A 12517-nucleotide genomic window follows, 5' to 3' on the forward strand; every position below is an offset into this window, starting at 1 on the left:
GGACAGAGAGAAAGACAGAATGAGAAACAGAGATTTTTAAAAATCACAGAGAAAAGGGCATGGAAACAATAACATTTATCACTGAGTCTTCTGGTCCCAGAGGGGCTGTGGGCTCAGACCCCCTGGGTTCCCTGTCTCTTTAGCTTCTGAGGGAGACCACTCCCACCACTACTCTGACTCAGTTTCCCTGATGGGTGAGAGCCCTGACAGAGCCCAGATAGCCCCCTGGGGGCAGCGGACCAACGACTCTCTCTGAGTTCACCCGTGAGGCTGTGGGGAGACGAATCCCAGTGTCCCGGCCCCCCACCCCCCGCCCCCTGGCCCCGGACACTGGCGCATACACACGCACACGCAGACCCACACCAATTAGGCGCTGGACAGACAGGCAGACGATCACTCACAGCTCCAGTCCCAGACAGTCATGCCTCACAAGCCAGCGCACACTCGGTCACACCCACAGACACACGTGTGTGCATTTTATTCCGTCCACCAGTTGCTGAGACCAGTCCCTGGGGGACCCAACCCGGAGACTGATTCTAGGGAAAGGAGGGGGAGCCTGGGGGCTACTGAGGGGGAGGAGAGAGGAGAGCTGGGAGGGGAAGGGGGAGAGCGATGGGGGAGAGAGCCGGGAGGGGGGGGCCGAGACGGGGGACTGGGGAGGGTGGGGGATGGCGGGAAGCGGGTGGAGCTGCCCGGCTGGGCCGTGACCTCAGAGCCCCTGGCCCCGCGCGGCCCTGACGTCAGCCCCTCCGCCCGCCCCCGCCTGTGCTGCGCTTCAAATGCCCCCCCCCAGTTCTCCCGCCACGGACAGACGGACAGACGCCGGGCTCGAGCCGGCAGGAGAGAGCGCGGCGGGCCCCACAGCCATGAGCCAGGTGTGTAAGAGCATCTGTGAGTGTGCGCAGGTGTGTATGAGTGTGTTAGTACGTGTATGTGTGTACACGTATGGGCGTGTGTTAGTGTGACTTGTTCTTGTGGGCACCTGTGAATGTACGAGTGTGTGTGCAAGCACGTGTGTGTGTTATGTACTTATGTATGAGTGCATGTATGTGCGTGACTTTGGTGGCCGCGTGTGCAAGGGGAGCTGTGTGTCCGTGGTCGGACCCACGTGTGCCATCCGTGTGCCCGCTCACGCACGCGGGTCAGTGAGCACATGAGGCTGAACGTGCGGGCTCCCTTCTCCCCGTGGGGACGACCGTCCCGAGTGCACGAGCATCAGATGTGGCGTCTCCTGCCCATGTTTCCAGATGTTCTGCTCCTGCGGGAAACCCGTGCACACCTGTGTGCGGGGGCGCGCGCTGTGTTTGCTGCCACCAATGGGTCTGCATTTGTATTTTATGTGTCCCATAAATACTAGGTTGAACCAAATGAAATCGCCGACATCCCACCCCTTCCGACCTGTACAAGTGGCAATTTCATATGGTTCACCCTCCTCTGAACTGTTACTATTTCTTCTCAAACCTTCCTGGTCTGTCCCGTGGCCCCAGACCCCCGCATGGGTGTTTGTGTGGTTCTTGCGTCTCTGCGCAATGCTGCTCCTTCCTGCCGAAGGGCTTGTGTCAGCTGGTTCGCCTGTGTGGCGGGGGTCCTACCTCAGCGTGGGCCTCTGGATTGATCCTCGGGAACACGGGTGTTTTCCCGTGGGGCCACACACTGTCACTTGTCGCGTGTAAGTATGTGTGTCCCGGAGCCTGTGTCGGTGTGTGTGCCCATGGTTGATAAATGTGTTCACCCGTGTTGCTTGGACCCTCTGCTTTCCCACCCATCACAGCCCATCCCCAGCGTGCATGGGGCCACCTCCAGAAACTCGGGTGGGGCCAGGTTTGGGGCAAAGGGACAGAGAAGGAAGATTCTAGAAGAAATAATAATAATTGCTAATAATGAGCAATTACTAGTGCCTGGCCATGCTCTAAGAGCTCCCCCTCAGCATGCCCAATAGAAACATAATTGAGCCACATATTTAATTTAGAATTTTCTGTAGCTACCACATGAACACCACAGGTGAAGCTCATTTTAATATGTTTTATTTAACCCAATGTATCAGGGGTCGGCACACTTTTTCTGTGAAAGGTCAGAGAGTAAATATTTCTCAACTTTGATGTTGTAGCATGAAAGCAGCCACAAACAATGCATAAATGAATGAGTGTGGCTGTGTTCCAATAAAACTATTAAAGGACACCAAAATTTGAATTTCATCTAATTTTCATGTGTTACATAATATCAACATTCTTTTGATTTTTTTTCTTCAACAACTTAAAAATGTAAATGATACATTTAGCTTGCAAGCCATACAAAATCAAACAGCCAGATCCAGCTCATAGGCCAAACTAAAAAATATCTATTATCATTTCAGAGTGTAATTGATGTGATAATATTAATGATATATTTTACTTCCTTTCCTTCATGTTCATTCTTTGCAATCCAGTGTGTATTTGCAGCACCTCTCAATTCAGACACTACATTTTCATTGGAGATGCTTCATTTGTATTTTGGTTTTGTAAAATTTACAGTTACAAAAGGAGTTTCACCCACCCAGATTGTTCCATACATATGTGAATTGAGTGTCCATTTTAAAATTTAATTAAAATTAATTAAAATTTAAAATTCAGTTCCTCACTCATCCTGGCCATGGTTCAGGGGCTGGTGGCTCCTGTATTGGACAGAGCAGGTTTACAGCTCACGATGTATTTGATCCTGACTCATGACAAGCCCGCCAGTGGGAACTGGTGACATAGGAGGCTGGTTAGCGTACCTGGTCGCTGGGTTCTAACTTCTCTACTTAATACCTGAGTGACCTTGGACAACAGAGTTCGCCTCCCTGTACCTCAGTTTCCCCATCTGTCATGGAGGAAGTAAGAGCACCTACTTCACCGGGTCTGGCATCTGATTTGGGCTCTTCTGGCTACACCTGCGGAACACCTGGTCCTGAGGGGGAGACATGCAGGGAAGAAGGAAAGCCCTGCCATGGCTTTTGGAAGCTGGGAAGGCAGACAGAAGTCTCCTCCACTTGTGAGCTGCCTGACTTTAGGCAAGATGCCCTTCCTCCTTAATCAAGCCTTACTTTTTATTATATGTATGGTGACAGTGAACAATCTGTCCACCGGGGCTCTCCTGAGGAGTAGAACCAGGATGTAAGGTTGTGTTTTAGTGATTGGACTCTGCGGATTCAAATCCCAGCTTCCTGGCTCTCCAGCTGGGACACTGGGTATGGGTTGCTTCACCTCTGCATGACTCAGTTGCTCCCTCTGTAAAATGGGGCTGTTGCGAGGTTTGAAATAAGTTAGTTCCTATAAAAGGCTTAGAGCGTTGCCCGGTACGATATTGTGTGAGGGGACCCCTGTGGGGAGATGTTGAGGGGTGGGTGTGGGGATTCTTTCCCTGACTCCTGGGTCAGCTCCTTATGCACTAGATGTGATGATATATGATATGATATGATATGATATGATATGATATGATATGATGATATGATAAGTATTGTCTCAACGCTAAAGAGCCTTTGATTGTGAGAGGAACCATTCTTTTATGCACCCCTAAGCAATAGGGGGAAGGCGGGAGAACTCTGTCAATTAAAAAGTGACGCGCCAGTGAGTGCAAGCCTCATGGCAATTTCAGATATGTTGAAAATATGGAAAAACAGTATTGAATCTATATACTCGGACACGCAGCCTGGATAAACTGTTCGCCACAATTATTTCCATCGGGGAAAATAGCTTTGTGCAGCCCGAGGGGATCTTCTTTCCCCCATGGGAATATCCTCCTCCGGCTGGGGAAAGCCCGAGCGGGCTGCCTGGCGGAGGGACTCAAGCCTCTACCCCTTCTCTCCGCTCCCAGCAGGACGCGCCCAAGCCCAGCCCCGCCGCCCGCCGCTGCTCGGGCCTGGCCCGGCGCCTGGGGACCATCGCCTTCGCCCTCCTCATCCTGGGTCTCATGACCTGGGCCTACGCCGCCGGCGTGCCGCTGGCCTCCGATCGCTACGGCCTCCTGGCCTTCGGCCTCTACGGGGCCTTCCTCTCGGCGCACCTGCTGGCGCAGAGCCTCTTCGCGTACATGGAGCACCGGCGGGTGGCGGTGGCGGCGCGGCGGGCGGCGGCGCAGGGTCCCCCGGACGCGGCCAGGGCGCGCAGCGTGGCGCTGACCATCTCGGCGTACCAGGAGGACCCCGCGTACCTGCGCCAGTGCCTGGCGTCCGTCCGCGCCCTGTGCTACCCGCGCGCGCGCCTCCGCGTGCTCATGGTGGTGGACGGCCACCGCGCCGAGGACCTCTACATGGTCGACATGTTCCGCGAGGTCTTCGCCGACGAGGACCCCGCCACCTACGTGTGGGACGGCAACTACCATCAGCCCTGGGAACCGGCGGCGGCGGGCGCGGCGGGCGCCTACCGCGAGGTGGAGGCGGAGGATCCCGGGCGCCTGGCGGTGGAGGCGCTGGTGAGGACGCGCAGGTGCGTGTGCGTGGCCCAGCGCTGGGGCGGCAAGCGCGAGGTCATGTACACGGCCTTCAAGGCGCTCGGCGACTCGGTGGACTACGTGCAGGTGAGTGGGAGGCGGCTCCACGCGCCCCTGACTCTGAAGCCCCCAGTTCCCCGTCCCTGAGGACGGACCTCCATCCATTCCTCTGTTCAGTGCCCAATTCCATCCATCCGTCCATCCTATGCAGAGATTCATTCGTTGATTTATTCATTCATTCATCCATTCAATCTCAGGATGTTTTCCTCCACTCACTCGTTCATTCATCTATCCATCCATTCTATATAGAATTCATTCCTTCAGTTATTCATTTATTCACTCATTCATCCATTCAGTGTCTAGTTTCTTCACTCATTCATTCATCCATCCATCTATCGGTCCAATCTATAGATTCATTCATTCACCTATTCATTCATCCATTCAATGTCCAGATTCCTCCCTTCACTCACTCATTCACTCATTCGTTCATCCCTCCATCCATTCTATGTAGGGATTCATTCATTCACATATTCATTTATTCATTCATTCAGCCCTTCAACATAGAGGTTCCTTCCTTCATTCCTTCCTTTATTCATTTAATGTAGTTTTTGGTTGTTCATTCATTCATTCATGTATCTAGCCATCTCTTCAATACAGAGATTCATTTGGTCATGTGGTAATTCATTCACCCATTAATGCGTGATATTAATTTTCCACTGCTACATAACAAATTGCCACACATATGGTGCCTTGAAACAAACACAATTATTATCTTACAGTTCGCATGAGTCTGGGAACAGCTTAACTGGGTCCTCTGTAAGTAAGTTGTTGGCTGGAGCTGGGTCTCATCTGAAGGTCAGGGACCCTTTTCCAGGCTCATGTGTTTGTTGGCAGAATTCATTTTTGGCAGCCATAGAACTCATGGTAGCTTGCCTCCTCGTGGTCAGCAAGTCTCTGATTTCTAGAACCTCTTTTAAGGGGTTTGCCTGATTAGGTCAGGCCCACCCTGGGGAAATTTAAAGTCGACAGATTAGGGACCTTAATAACACCTGCAAAATCCCTTCATATTTGTCATATAAGGTAACATGATCATGGGGGTCATATCCCCCCACTTTTGCCATGTTTTATTGGTTAGAAGCAAGTTACAGGTCTTGCCCACCCTCAAGGGCAGGGTATTATATGAGGGCATGGGTCTTGGAGATCATGTCAAGATTTAACTAGCCATTTAATATTACTAAAAAAAGTCAATGTCATGTTCAGGTTGGTTGCAGAGTGCCCTGGCTCCTCCCTGTCCCCTGGTGCCCTCTCCCCAAGTACCAGCCCTACATAGGGGTCTGACCTGATCTTGGACCCTTTGACTCCACAGGTCTGTGACTCAGACACAAGGCTTGACCCCATGGCGCTCCTGGAGCTGGTGCGGGTGCTGGATGCAGACCCCCGTGTTGGGGCTGTTGGTGGGGATGTGCGTATCCTTAACCCCTTGGACTCCTGGGTCAGCTTCCTGAGCAGTCTGCGGTACTGGGTGGCCTTCAACGTGGAGCGGGCTTGTCAGAGCTACTTCCACTGTGTGTCCTGCATTAGCGGTCCCCTTGGTGAGCAGGGGCAGGGCTCAGGAGGCCATGGATGGGCGGAGAGAGAGAAAGGATCAGGAGGGGTTTGGGGATGTGGTCAAGAATGGGGACAAAGATGGGGCTGGGGTAGGAATCAAGGATGGGGTTAAGATTGGAAGTTGGAGGTGGGGATGGCATTTTGGCTGGGGCTGGAGTGGGGCTGAGGAAGGATTTCAGAAAGGGAGTGGGATGGGGTTAGTGTTGAAGACGTGGTTGAAGTTGGAGGTGGATTTTTGAATGTGGATGAGTTGGGGATAGGGCTGAGAATAGACATGGGGGATTAGGGATGGGGTTGGGGGGAGACTGGAGTTGAAGTGAGCATGGGTCAGGGACAGGGAGCAAGTCTGAGATGAAGCTGGATTTAAGGTTGAAAACAGGATTAGGGCTGCGACTGTTGTTGGAGATAGAACTGGGAAATAGAGTGGGATTGAGATGGTTAGGGATGGAGTTCGAACTGGAGATGGGCTTGGGTTGGAGATAGGAGTTGGAAAGCTGTTGGTGATGGCAGAGGCTGAGGCCCCAGCTCTCCCACCCCCACCTAGGCCTATACCGGAACAACCTCCTGCAGCAGTTCCTCGAGGCCTGGTACAACCAGAAGTTCCTGGGCACCCACTGCACCTTTGGGGACGACCGGCACCTCACCAACCGCATGCTCAGCATGGGCTACGCCACCAAGTAAGCTGAGAGGACGGGTGGTCTGGTGTGTGCTGAAGCCAGAGGGTATCCCAGGGAAGACTGGGATCTGGGATGTTGGGAATTCTCCATGCCCAAAGTAACTGCAGGACGATGGGCTCTACCAAGTGAGACATTTGGGTAGAGTGGAAGACGCCAAAGGGGCAGAGGTGGCATTTGCAGTGCACCAATGGACCCTACCAAGTGATACTTTAGGGGGGAAGGGAAGGTACCATAAGGTGCACATTTGCTTATGACCTAGTGGACTGTACCAAGTGAGGCAAGGGGAGGGTGAGTGATTCCTCCTAGAAGGCACGACATGAGGTGGGGGGAGCTGCCTCTACTACAGAGACCAAGGCAACACAGACTACTCCAAGTAGTGTGGGGAGAGCAAGAGGGCAGGATTTATCTAGTGAAAAAGCCAGTGACAAGGACTTAAGGGAGAGAAGACGGAAGCACCTAAACTCTAGCGAGTGCTTCAGGAGAAGAGATGTGATTCAATGAGTCTTTTGGGGGGTACAGGGACTAGACCAAGGGAAGTTCAGGGGAGATCGAGTCTATAAACTGATACCCAATGAGAGACTGGGCTGCCTTGAGAGAACCTGGGATATAACAAGGGACCCCAGACCTTCATTCATTCAACAAATATTTGTGACGTGCCTGTAGCGTTTTATGTGAGGAGGGATGGGGGGAGGGGGTGCAGCAGTGAACAAGAGAGATGCAAATTCATGCTTATCTTTATTGGAGGATGCAAACAAATAAGATAAATAAGTAAAAGATACCAATGGGGGAATAGGAAGTTTTAGGGTAGGGAATGAGATGTCAGGTAGGGTACCTGAGGTAGGATTGGGACTGAAAATGGTGTGGCTGGAGCAGTGGGCAGGGGGGAAAGTGTTGGGAGAGAAGCAGAGAGCTAACCAGGGGTTCTCTCACACCAGGCTTGTAGGCCACGGCAAGGACTGGGCTAAGCCCCGGGAGCCGGGGGAGGGCTTCGGGCGAGGGGTGGCCTCCTGTTCCAACAGGCTCCCTCTTCCTTCTGGCTGCTGGTTTGAGAAGAGGCTGTTTTAGGGAAAGCGAAAGCAGGGAGGCCATTGAGGAAGCAACTCATTCCCTGGGGGGTTGGTTTAGATCAGCAGGGTGGAAGGGAAAGTTGTGAAAAGGGGTTGTTGGATTCCTTGCAAAGTGATGCAAGAGGAGAGGAGACGTTGGCCTCTCCTAACAAGCTGATGGCCCCGACAGCTTTCCATGGAAGGGATTCTGGCCTGGTGTGATTGTGATGTCTGCCATGGCAGCGAAGGGGGGGCCTGAGGATTTCCCGGAGAGGCTCCATCCAGGCAGGAACCGTGCCTGTCTGATTTCTCATCACAGAGCCTGCCAATAATGGCATTACTGATATATTAGTGGTCGTATTAGTAATAGCATTCATAATAGGAATCATATTAGTAACCGAAATAGTAACAGTATTAGTCATAATAAAAATAGCAGCAGTAGCTGACATTTATCCAGCCAGCCCTATACACCCACCCTAAGCACTTACCATTTGTCCTCACACACTTCTCATGATATCCTCATTAAGCGTGAACCAGTATTGACCCCATTGCCTGTTCGAGAAAACTGAGTCCCAGAATGTTTAAGAAACTTGCGCAGATCCCACAGTGGCCACTTCTGGCTCAGTCTGGCTGGGGAATCCTATGCCTGCCCCCAGGACAGGATGCTGATGCCCCCCCCCCCCCTCCTGCCGCCCAGGTACACCCCTCGCTCCCGCTGCTACTCGGAGACGCCCTCGTCCTTCCTGCGCTGGCTGAGCCAACAGACGCGCTGGTCCAAGTCCTACTTCCGCGAGTGGCTGTACAACGCGCTGTGGTGGCACCGGCACCACGCCTGGATGACCTACGAGGCGGTGGTCTCGGGCCTCTTCCCCTTCTTCGTGGCGGCCACGGTGCTGCGGCTCTTCTACGCCGGCCGGCCCTGGGCGCTGCTGTGGGTGCTGCTGTGCGTGCAGGGCGTGGCGCTGGCCAAGGCGGCCTTCGCGGCCTGGCTGCGGGGCTGTGCGCGCATGGTGCTGCTGTCGCTCTACGCGCCCCTGTACATGTGCGGCCTGCTGCCCGCCAAGTTCCTGGCGCTGGCCACCATGAACCAGAGCGGCTGGGGCACCTCGGGCCGCCGGAAGCTGGCCGCCAACTACGTCCCTGTGCTGCCGCTGGCCCTCTGGGCCTTGCTGCTCCTCGGGGGCCTGGTGCGCAGCGTGGTGAGCGAGGCCGCGGCCGACTGGAGCGGCCCGTCCCGTGCGGCCGAGGCAGAGCACCTGGCGGCCGGGGCCTGCGCCTACGCCGCCTACTGGGCGGTGATGTTGGCGCTGTACTGGGTGGGCGTGCGGAGGCTCTGCCGGCGGCGGTCGGGGGGATACCGCGTTCAGGTGTGAGTCTAGGGACGCGGGAGGCACCTGCGAGGAGGGGCTGCGAGCGTGTGGCGTGGTTCTCTGGCCCTTACGTTTTTTTCCTCCTCTGTGAAATGAGCGGGTGGCCCGAAGATTCTCAAGTCTGGACTCTGTGGGGCTGGAAGTTCTTGGTCTTTCGGGAGGGGTATTTATTGATCACGGTGTGGGTTTTTTTTTTTGGGGGGGGCAGGTGGAAGAGGGCCCCCCACGTTGTCCTTGTTCTTATTTAATTTCCATTTGCACTGTGTGATCAGGACATAATAAAGAGTTTTATTTATTTTCTTCTGAGCCCCCCCTTTTTTTTGAATGGAGGGGGCTGTACAATAGAGAATTTGGGACTCTCAGCTGTCTTGGGTGCTAGCTGCTTGACTCTGGACAAGACGCTCTATCTCAGAGCCTCAGTTCCCACTGAGGAAATGGGAAATATTAATCACATATGGGCCAGGCATGTGCGGGTAAGAACTCAGCTCCTCATTTATCCCACCTCTCTGTCATCCCACTCACCTACATCTGTGCCCACCACACCACCTTCCACAATGGCCTGTCAGTGCTCCAAGCTAACGCCCCCACTTTCACTTGGGCCCTAGACCCCACCCCTGCCAAGTACTCCAAGACCTACGTCCATCCGTTCTTCCTCCCCTGCTCCACCATCAATTCTCTCCTCCTGGGTCTTTCCCATCAGCACCAAACATGCTATTACTTTCCCATCTTGACCCATTTTCTCTGGAGCCACTGTCTCAGTTTCCTCTTTCTCCTGGAGATCTGTCTGCGTATGTTTCCAATTTCTCTTCTCTCATTCTCTTTTTGGACAGCTTTATTGAGATATCATCCAAATACCATAAAACTCACCCATTTAAAGTGCACAATTCAATAGTTTTTAGTAAGTTTATACAGTTGTGCACCCATCACCAGACCTTAATTTTAGAATATCTTCAGCACCCCCAAAAAGGAATCACCAGCCAGTCATTCCTCAGCCTCCACCCCACCCCATCCCCCAGGCCATAGGCAATCACTGATCTTCTTTCTGTCTCTATGAATTTGCCTATTCTGGACACTTTGTCTACATGGAATCATACACCGCATGCTCCTTTGTGACTAACTTCTTTCACTCACCATATTTTCATGTTTCTGTGTTGTATCATGTATCACTATTTCATTCATTTTCAGTGCCAAACAATATTCCATTTTATGGATATACATTTGTTTATCCAGTCACCAGTTGATGGACATTTGGGTTGTCGCCATTCTTTAATGCTGCTATGAACATTCATGTACAGGTTTCTGTGTGGAACATGTTTTCACTTCAGTTGGGTATACACCGAGGAGTGGAATTGCTGGTTCACATGGTAACTATGTTTAACTTTCTGAGCAATCACCAAACCATTTTCCAAAGTGGCCACACCATTTTACATCCCATCAGCAGTATATGAGGGTTCCAGTTTCTCCACCTCCTCACCAACATTTGTTATTGCCTGTCTTTGTGATCAGAGCCATCCTAGTGGGTGTGAAGTGACACCCATTATGGTTTTGATTTGTGTTTCCCTAACAGCTAATGGTGTTGGCTTTCATTCTTGGTTGAACCCATGCCACTCGGGTGGTTGGCCTCAGTTTTCTATGGTAACTGCTCTTGTCACAGTCACCAATGATCTCTGCCTTGGTTTATAAGGCCTGTTTCATGACTTGGCAGCACCTGATACCGCTAGTCACTCTCCCATCTTTGAAAGGCTTTCAGAACACTTCAACCTCCTTGTTTTCCTCTTCCCTTGGTATCCATTCCTGGTTCCTTTCAATGGGACTGATGGCTGAACATCAGAGAAACCCAGGGCACCAGCGACCTCTTCTCTTGCCCATGTGCTCTCGTTTCCCAGTGTTGTAGCTTTGAATGCTTTGTTCATGCCAGAGACTTCCAAATTTCTATCTTCAGACCAGACCTGCCCCCTAGATTTCACACTTGTTTACCTACCTGCCTCTAAGACTTGATTCCTGATAGGGATCTCAGACATAACTCATCTGTCCTCCCATCTCCTCTTGATTGCTGATAGGGATCTCAGACACAACTCATCTGTCCTTCCATCTCCTCCTGACCACCACCAAAACTTGCCCCTTCAACAGTCCCCTCTCAGGAAACACAACTCCATCCTTCCAGCATCTCAGGCCAAAAGTGCCAGAGCAGCACCATCCAAGATGGTCACCACTATCAGGCAGGAATATTGAATCTTTTTCATTCATTCGTTCTTTGATTCATCAGTCCCCAAATCAATGACCAAGTACCTACTGAACTCTGGACACTTAGCCAGGTTTGCAAATATGGAAAAGACTAAGAGCCTATTCCTGCCTTCAAGGAGTTCTTAGTGAAGTAAACCGAGTTAAAGTTGAGTGTGACCCATAGTTAAGTATACCCAGACCCATGCCTCTCTTACTTCTGCCATCTTCAAACAGGGACTGTTTAAATTGAAATTAATGAAAACTATAGGAAATTATAAATTCAATTCCTCACTTTGCACTGACCAAGGTTCATGTGCTCCAGAGCTACATGCATGGGCCGCACAGAGAGAACATATCCATTACTGCAGAAAGTTCTGCTGGATGTGCTGCTGTACTGTTCTCTCTTCCTCACACCCAACATTCCCAGCCATCAGCAAACCCCATTGGCTCTACCTTCAGAACAGATTCCTCACCTCCAATGTCATCACCTTTCTCCCCAAGCAACATCTCTTGCCTGGATTAAAACCACTACCTACTCCCTGCATCACCGCAGCACCTGATTCCTGCTTCCCCCTGTCCTCCTCCCCCACTCCCACCCCCAGTCTATGATCCACACAGTAGTCATGGGGATCCTGTAGAAATCAAAATCAGATCATGATCCAACTTGGCTCAAAATCTGCCCTCAGCTCGTCTCATGCGTAAGAAAATCCACAGGCCTTCCAGGGGCCAAGATCCTGTGTGATCTGGTCCCGTGTCCTCTGACGTCTCTGCCTTCTTATTTCCTACAGCTTTGCTTCAGTGACGCCAGACTCCTGCCACACACCAGGCACGTGCCTGCCTTTGCTGCTGCTCTTTCCTTGACTTGGAATGCTCTTAACCCCGACAGCCACACGTTCTTTCATCCCCTTCAAGTCTTCATTCAAATGTCACCTTCTCACTGAGTCCTTCTCTGAAGATCTTATTGCTTCCACTCACCCCTCCAATAGTCCCCATTTTTCTGCTTTATAGTCTCCACTGCTCTTATTATATTACTTTGTATTTATTTCACTTAATTTTCTTGTTGTTCAGCCACTAGACTCTCAGCTCCATGAGGGCACAGCTGTGTCTGCAGAGCCTTGAATGTGCCTGGCACATGGTAAGCAGTCAG

At 51.9% G+C, this 12517-nt stretch overlaps 1 protein-coding gene across 5 annotated transcripts in view; it reads left to right on the forward strand.

Moving 5' to 3' along the window:
- Nucleotides 1–9809, forward strand: part of HAS1 (hyaluronan synthase 1) — a 29091-nt gene extending 19282 nt beyond the window's left edge. For 4 of the 5 annotated variants that reach the window (XM_037819929.1, XM_037819926.1, XM_037819925.1 and 1 more), the window contains 5 exons: nt 794–875; nt 3832–4533; nt 5813–6038; nt 6599–6731; nt 8475–9809. In XM_037819929.1, coding sequence (XP_037675857.1) covers nt 867–875; nt 3832–4533; nt 5813–6038; nt 6599–6731; nt 8475–9150 — 1746 coding nt within the window. In that variant the 5' untranslated portion in view covers nt 794–866 and the 3' untranslated portion in view covers nt 9151–9809. Of the gene's footprint in view, nt 1–793; nt 876–3831; nt 4534–5812; nt 6039–6598; nt 6732–8474 lie in introns of those variants that run through there. The other variant, XM_037819928.1, reaches the window with a different exon arrangement.
- Nucleotides 9810–12517: the final 2708 nt, after the last annotated feature.

The sequence above is a fragment of the Choloepus didactylus genome, chromosome 27 (genome assembly GCF_015220235.1).
Source record: "Choloepus didactylus isolate mChoDid1 chromosome 27, mChoDid1.pri, whole genome shotgun sequence".
Taxonomy (NCBI): Eukaryota; Metazoa; Chordata; class Mammalia; order Pilosa; family Megalonychidae; genus Choloepus; species Choloepus didactylus.